Source organism: Macrobrachium nipponense, chromosome 12 (genome assembly GCF_015104395.2).
Source record: "Macrobrachium nipponense isolate FS-2020 chromosome 12, ASM1510439v2, whole genome shotgun sequence".
Taxonomy (NCBI): domain Eukaryota; kingdom Metazoa; phylum Arthropoda; class Malacostraca; order Decapoda; family Palaemonidae; genus Macrobrachium; species Macrobrachium nipponense.
This window is the reverse complement of record NC_087205.1, coordinates 43,796,796-43,804,900: the sequence shown is the minus strand read 5'-3', so window position 1 is coordinate 43,804,900 and position 8,105 is coordinate 43,796,796. Positions and strand designations below refer to the sequence as shown.

General features: G+C 39.3%; 2 protein-coding genes across 3 annotated transcripts in view; both read right to left on the bottom strand.

Moving 5' to 3' along the window:
• LOC135225078 (uncharacterized) overlaps positions 1–4,145 on the bottom strand; it is an 81,992-nt gene extending 77,847 nt beyond the window's left edge. The window contains exon 1 of the mRNA XM_064264340.1: positions 1,260–4,145. Coding sequence (XP_064120410.1) covers positions 1,260–4,145 — 2,886 coding nt within the window. The remainder of the gene's footprint in view (positions 1–1,259) is intronic.
• LOC135224508 (uncharacterized) overlaps positions 1–8,105 on the bottom strand; it is a 388,697-nt gene that overhangs the window by 322,874 nt on the left and 57,718 nt on the right. The window lies entirely within an intron of this gene.

Genomic DNA, 8,105 nt, shown 5'->3' with positions numbered 1-8,105 from the left:
TACTACCTTTCCATCATCAAGACATTACAAAAAGCATGCAGGTCCATATTTGTATTACTATGCTTGATAACTTCAATACATATAGACTGACGAAGTAGCAGCTGTCGCATGTATTTATACTGGAGTAAATGGAAGAACCCCATCACTTGAATGTGTCTATTAGTAACCTAACCAATGAAGTGAAGAAAATAATTAGAAAATATAAAGCACTATAAGTAAATATATATATATATATATATATATATATATATATATATATACATATATATATATATATTATATATATATATACATATATATATATATAGAGAGAGAGAGAGAGAGAGAGAGAGAGAGAGAGAGAGAGAGAGAGAGATAGGTACACGTTATGAAAATCAGTGTGAACACCAAAAATTTATCTCCTAGACCTAAAAATCTTAGTCGTCAATTCCATAACCAATGTTACACAATCAGCATCACAACCAACCCCTCTCTTATGCATCTGAAATAGTATGTCATCAAATCTTGTAATCATTAATAAGAAAGTTCTATGTCTCTATGGGAAATAAGTAGCTCAGCATCTGCCCAGCAGTGTATTCATGCTACAACACTTCAGTTATATTCCATATCCCGGGGAGGCTAGTTGCAATCATTCACAGACTGAAACAGGGCTACATCTTTAACTTGAAGACAATAGAGGTAGCCAGGTAACCCTAGCAAGTGTAAATATGATGGGTAGATGGTAGACAATCCCTTTAGTCCACTAGCAAACATACATTGATCCACTGAAACTTGTCGCACATATCCACAAGATTGAAATTGGGCTACTTTTGTATCTTGAAGACAATAGAGGTAGCTCTACGGAGTGTAATCATACTGGGTAGATAGTAACAACCCCTTAGTCTATTACCTACTGGACCAACCACAAACTCTCCCTCCAATGAAAACATAAATTGGGATCCATGTCACTCCAACAAAAACATGTCACATATAACAGAATTTACTTCTATATCCTCTGTTCCTTTCCCCTCCTATGCAATGACCTAGGAATAGATACTCTTTCTAGCAGGACAGATTCACTTATGAACTGTCCCATCCCTCTTACTAAAATACATACATTCCTTGCTGTTTCTTGGACAACTGCAGCTGCTTTCAAATGCTGGTTAGTACATCATTCTATCCTTCAAAGAATTTACTTCCTTATATACTCTACTTATAAATAATAACTATAATAATCTATGCATTGTCAAAATATGTTATTGATTTATAAGCTCACTTACCGAACTTTTCTTGATGGACTTGCGCGGAGGTAATGGAGGTGGTGGAGGTCGTACTGACCCCAGAGGTCGCACAGACCCCAGAAGGTGGTGATCCAGTTCTCCAAAAGAATACTCTCTACTCCTGTTCTTTTGGTCAACTTCCCCTTTCCCCTCAACTTTAGTTTTCTCCTCTCCAGATCTGGAGGTCCTCATTGAAGGAGATGAGGGCAAGCAGTAAGTAACGACATTACCCTGAGGCCGTCTCTTCTTCCTGGGAAGTGGAGGGGCATGAGAGCTTTCAGTATTTGCCTTCTTTAAAATGCCCTTTGGAGGTTTGGCATTTCCATGGTTAGAGGTTTCTTTGTTCTTGGCAGAATAATCACTGCCATTACCCTGCACCTTTTCTGAGAATGGGACAACAACATCCCTCAAGCTGATGTGTCTGATGGGCAATTTTGGAAGTTGTGCGGGAGTTTCAATGATGTAGTGAGATTCTTTATGCGACTCACCTAGAAACATACACTCTTTTCTAGCAATTTTGCTAGAATCCAACATATATACTGTATTCTCACTGAAGTTTGTCTTTTTAGTTTTGTTTTCACATTTATCACAATTTAACACCCCTGATGTAGGGCACTTGCTGTACATGGGACCACCAGAAATATCACCATGATTCCTTCTTGCTTTTCCTTGCAAGTCACCCCTCTTGACATCTCCCTGTTCCCAAGGGGGTCCAGTAATCTCAGAGGTATCACTCATGGTATCATAATTAGTTTTAGGTTCATTTAAGGGTTCAGGGGGAGTTATCTTAACTAACGACACCGGCTTACTTATGTCTCTCCCACGAATTCTGTAAGTTTTACTCGCATCATCAATCAGGCTATTCTTCCCTTTTTTTTCCTTCTTGAGAGTATTGGTCTTTGTTTTCTGTGCTTTCGTGGAAGGTGGATCCAACTGAGCAGCATCTTTTCCTCTGGAATTCTGATTCTGAAGTAAATTCTCTAGGGAACTCTTAACTCTGGTCAGTGTCCCAGATCCAAAGCTCCTTTCCTTTTTAGTTTTCTTTGAAGGGACATCAGATGAGGCTGGCTGCGATCCACCTTCGATGGCGTTTTGTTTTAATATCCAATTCTGCACGCTGAACTTGTCTTTTTCTTGCTCATCTAAAATAACAATTTCAAAGTTCTTATTCTGAGTGTCTGTAGAATTAGTGACAGTGCCATTTCCTTTCATGTAGAGTTTAATCTTAGGTTCTGGAGGAGACTTATTGCTTTTTCTCTCTGGACGACTCATCGTTCCTGTATTTAAAAGTCCATTTGAGCGGGCTTCCTTTGATGATGATTCTGATGTGATGCTCATTTTTCTCAACTTTATCTCACCAACTCTGTCACCAGCTTTAGGTGTAGGGTTCTGCAAATCACATCCATCAGATGTGTCTGTAGATTTTTGTCTCTGGAGATTTGGCCTTTCATAGAAAGATGATTTAGGAGGAGAGGAAGTAAGATTAGGGGGCAATTTAGGAGCAGGAACTGATGGTGGAGGAGGTGGAGGAGGAGGTGGTGGTGGCTTAGGGAAAGTGGAGAGACATGGAGACTGAGCAACACCCTGTTTCACAGGAGACTCAAAAGTAGGATTAATATCACAACACTCCTCTACACCACTGTGTTCATCCTTCTGATCCTCTTCTTGGATTGTATAATTGTTATCATTAAAGATGAAAGTCTTACTCCTCAGCCTATGATCTCTGCATGCATTTTCAATCTCAGTCAGAGCAAAGAGGGTCTCTCTGTCATATTCTGGTTCTGATCTGTGTACTTCTGCTTGTGTTTCATGCACTTCTTTTTCAGAATTCATCATAAAGTGGGTGGTTTTTATAATGAGTCCAGTTTTTAGATCTGTGTCATCTTGGAAGATCGGATTATGTACTGTTAAGACACTCAAAGGGTCTTGGTCTCCTGAGCTGTGGCATGGGGAACTAGAAGGGGTATTGGACAGAGACTCAAAGAGAAAGCTCCCGCTACAAGAACTGGATGCAGTCGAAGCCCCAGAGCTAGCAAAAGGCCGTAGATCTCCCTCAGAACCTTTGATATTCCAGTTGGAAACTGGTTTCTCATCTTTATTTTTTATGCTCTTACATCTATCCACTGAGTTTGTCTTATTTTGGCTATTCCTTTCGTCATTTCTGTAAATTATTCTTGGTGGATACTTTCCATTTGCCACTTCGTTGGCATCTGGAAGATTTTCCCGGGCATTTTTTTTCAGATCTTTTTGCAGTTCTCGGAGGTCTGTCGATCGACTTGTTCTATTTGCAGTCGTTCTGTTTTCCTTCCCCATCGGCCAGTCATTCACTCTAGGGCCTAAGAAAGAAGAGCTTTTTCGAACTGTTTTCTTAGAATTAACACCAGAAGAAAAGAGAGAACAGGTGGAGGCTCTGTGTTTGAGTTTCGTCGGATGCTCATCAACAGAACCTACGGAAGAGTCACTTGAGTCTCCATGAATTACATATTTCTGCTGTCGTTTTCTAGAACCATACAGACCGGTTGGAGTAGACTCAGGGCTTGGGCTAGAATAGTTATTAGACTCATCGCTAAGCGACCTGAAAGAAGAGTAGTTCACCCTACGAGGTTTCCTGTTACTGCCAAAGTTGTCACTAGCCAGCTTTCTGAGCATTTCTGGGGACTCTCCATCTCTGTGGTGTATGTACAGGAGTTGTATCCCAGAAGCCTCTGTCCCAGTGGCGTCTTTATCCTTCTTCGGCTTCTTGTTGAATCTTTTCTTTGCCTGCGTCTTGTTCAGGTTATTGAGGATGTCCACGTCACTCTCTCTCTGCGCGATATTCTTCCATTTCTTCCTGTCTTTGGGTCTGTCTTTCTTTCCCTCCTTTTCTGGGTTAGTCCTTTGCCTCATCATTTTTTTATTTTTTGCTTCCCACGATTAGAGGCGCAGACTGACTGACGTTATACACTGTTACAAAACAGCGTTGCGTCCAGTGACTGGTTTAAAGACATCTTCCCACATAACAGCATTGGGGTGTATGATTGCACAACAAGGGGTGTTTTCACTTTTTCAAAATCGTGTCAACCACCGGAAATTTTACAAATAGCATCCTTAATTACTGTACCATCGTTCTTAAATTATTTTGCAACACACATCGCGGCTGGTTCAATTATTGGAATCGGCTTCACTTTCTTTATCGGTCACTTCGAAAGGATGGTTAGTAACTTTGACAACAAACATGAGTTGCTCGTAATTTTCCTCGCTAAGATGTCTCAGTACCATTAAATATAAGTAATAAATGTCTAATAAATGTTCCACGATAATTTCACTCGCAGAAGAACCATAGACTGAATTCCCCTTGAAGGGCAAATTGGGCTCGTAGGTACACCACTTTCACAACAATTTTCTCTTGAACTGTTTACTGGAGCTATATGTATCACTTGGGCCACTCTTCCTGGTTTTCATTCCCATAGGTGTTAGTATTGTCGTCCTTGAAAGGTAAATCTCTTTTCATTTTCTGTTTTATTTCTTCATGAATTAAACCACTATATACACAATACTTAATGCTCTTTCAAAGTCTCAGTTATTGCTATTTTCATAAACAGTGAACAGTTTTCAGTTTTACTTCAAGGAGAACGAAAAAGTCTCATTTCTTGCTATTTTCATAAACAATGAACAGTTTTGTAAACAAATTTAGTCTACCTTTCACAGGATACGAAAATTATTGCACTACGGAAGACAACTTCGAAATAATCTCAGTGCAGCTGAAACCTTGCACAATCATACACTTCTCAGGCTTTCATTAAGATAGCGTACCACCTATCACTACAACCCTCTTCAAAAGTCCACTGCAACTTCCTAGGAACTTGGAAAGGACGGGGAAGAGGGACTACTCCATCAATTCGTGCGATTCACTTCCTCCTTGCGCAAAAGGGCGTCATATCTTTATCGCCACCCACAAAACGACAAATCACCGAGGTTCCCTTGGGGGAGGGGGGGAATTCCCATGCTAATGTGAAAGCAAAGGTTATGACTAGCTTTCTGCAGCCAAAGATTGTGACGCAAGGGAGAGGGGGCGAAGGGGTTTGGGAGGATAGGTGGTTGGGGGAAAGGGGATATATGAAGGGGAGGGGGAGTGGTGCTGTCACTAAGGTACTAATTACAGGTAAATTGACCCCTCGCTTGAGATTCCACGATCATCACTTCCGCTACTTAGGACTGACCACTTCTTTGCTATCATTTTTTTCTTCACCGCCAAAACTTTGGTATTCACTCTGTACTTACTACTTCTATCCTTTATTCTTTCATATTCTCTCTACTTTTCGTATTCAAGACGTCTTTATAATCTTCATTATTCTACAGCACTTCTCAGCATTGAGAACCAGGAGCTTGAGAAAAGTAGCGAGTAATATTTGAATAAAAGTTGCAATATCGTCTTTTTAGTTCTTTTTATTCTGCTTCATCATTCATAGCTTTCCCTTCGAGTCACTGGGCAATGTTTATGTGTGTGTTGACTTCATTTCCCAGCATTACAACACTCAATAAATATACTTAAAACTTTCGTTATCTCCTGACTCTCTTCAGTACGTATAGAAAATAAGCGGCTTATCGAAAACTTTAATCAATTTAAAATCATTACAAAATCTGCAGAAGAAAACACTTCTGGAAAATCCCCACATCCACCAAGCCATAAGAAGAGGAGGAAGAAGGAAAACCTCCAGAAGCCGTAATGTAAAACCACATCAGTTTCTCTTCGATAGCATCAATTTTCCGGATAATGAAATCCAGAGCGTCACGGATCCCTTCGGCTGACTTTGGAGGTACCTGGCCTGACATACGAGGCCTGACAGTCAGCAGAATATTGGATTTTCTACTTCATTCGTCAGTGGGACTCCAGCCTCCCCCCCAACACAAAATCTTACGTCTATGGGTGACAATTTACCCCAGACTTTCCGATTCTTACGTTGGCTCTAAGTTCATTGATTTCTTGAGTAAAGATTTTCTCAAATAGCAAGAAACCTGGCTATTTTCTCATATTTCATATCTAGTTTCTAGATAATACTGATTTGATTCGTTCAGTTTTCTGTGGCAATAGGAAATCACTCAGACTTCTTGTCACTGCGGTGTGTTGTCTTTTTATTGATTTATTGACTTGGTTTTTCAAATAACCAAATGATAAGTAGCACAAAAAAAAAAAAAAAAAAACTTTCTGGTCATTTATTGCTCTTCCCACTCGGGCGTGTTTTCTTGTTGACTTGCTGTTTAAGTCAACCAAATGTTATACAACACAAGAAAACCTATTCTATAGTAAGCACTACAGAGTGTGTTTTCTGGTTGGTCTGCTGTTTAAATTGATCAAATATATTAACATCACATAAGTAAACCTACTCTCTGATAACCACCACAAAGGTGTCTTTTCTTTTTTATTTGCTGTTTAAGTCAACCAAATGTTTAACAGCACTTAATAAACCTATCTCAGGTAACCGCTACAGAGGTTGTTGAACAAATCCACAACATTATTTTAGGCAAAGCACTAATATCGTGTCCATGAAGATATAATTACGTTATGGAAATGCGAATCAGACAGACCTCGTTCCAGAACTTGTCTTACGAGCCACAACAAAACCGCTCTTATTCCTCCCGACAATAAGAACTGATATTCGCTGTCGGAACACAAATAGTGAGAGAAAAAATAGAGAGAGTACGTTTGTCACTTAATCCTCTCTCTCTCTCTCTCTCTCTCTCTCTCTCTCTCTCTCTGAGGACGTGAAAAACCAAGAGTTAATTGGTCCGCGTCTCAGAAGAGATGTAAAGAGGATGACACACCTCAAGAAAGTCCGTAAATCTAGATTTTTTCTTTTTTCTTTTTATATCATCATCACTTTTGCCTTATGACTGACATTTATTTGACCTTGCAATGAATGAAAACACGTTGTGTACACGTTTGGTGATGAATGCTTAAAATCTTATCATTTCACTGACCTCAAACTCGGGCACTTTTTTCATTAATCACTATTAAGCTTTCTTTAGCTGTAATGCTCATAAGTACATTTTTTTGTTAAGTTTCACAATCACGATTTTTTGTTTTTCATTATTCATAATTTCCGTTTTTTGTGTGTTTCTTTCCATTATTTGTGTTTTCTTTTTTGTTGAGTATTTACAATAATTGATTACACAATATCACAGGTATTTCCATGTACGTGGTAATTAAAACAAGTCCTTATTGTAAAGATAATTTCTAAGTCCACAGCAAATGTACTCTACTCAAGAAATACAAAAGACAAACTCGCGTCCTCATATCATAATTCCCATTGCATAGATCATTTCTAAGTGCACAGCAAGAGAGATCTACTCAAGAATGCCAAAAATCAAACACGCATCTTCAAAACAAATCCCAGATGAATAAGCGAACCACTATCATTACTCGGTCTATGGGCTTTTTCAGTGTCATGCCGCAGGAAGAGGTTCTTTCCCTCTTATTCTAAGGCGAGAATGCCTCGGGATCACCCGCCGAAACTTTGTTTTTGTACAAAGAAAAAACTCTTTTACTGGAGAAGTTCACTCAATGATTCGTCTCGCCGGGAGGCAGATGGAAGTCCATTCGTCAGGTACTGAAAAGTGCCTCATGGCTTTCCTTGATTCTAATTTCACACTAGATTCAGGAGCTTACACTTAAACCACTTTCGATAAGTTATTTTTGAGACACTGCACACTAACCATAGGCCTTCAGTTATAAGAGTGTGATGATTTTCACGCTATTTTGTTTTTGAAATATTCAAAAAGTGCCTCTTGGCTTTCCTTATTTTCAATTTCACACTATATTCAGGAGCTCACACTTAAAACAGCTTCATATTTTCGAGACTGCACACT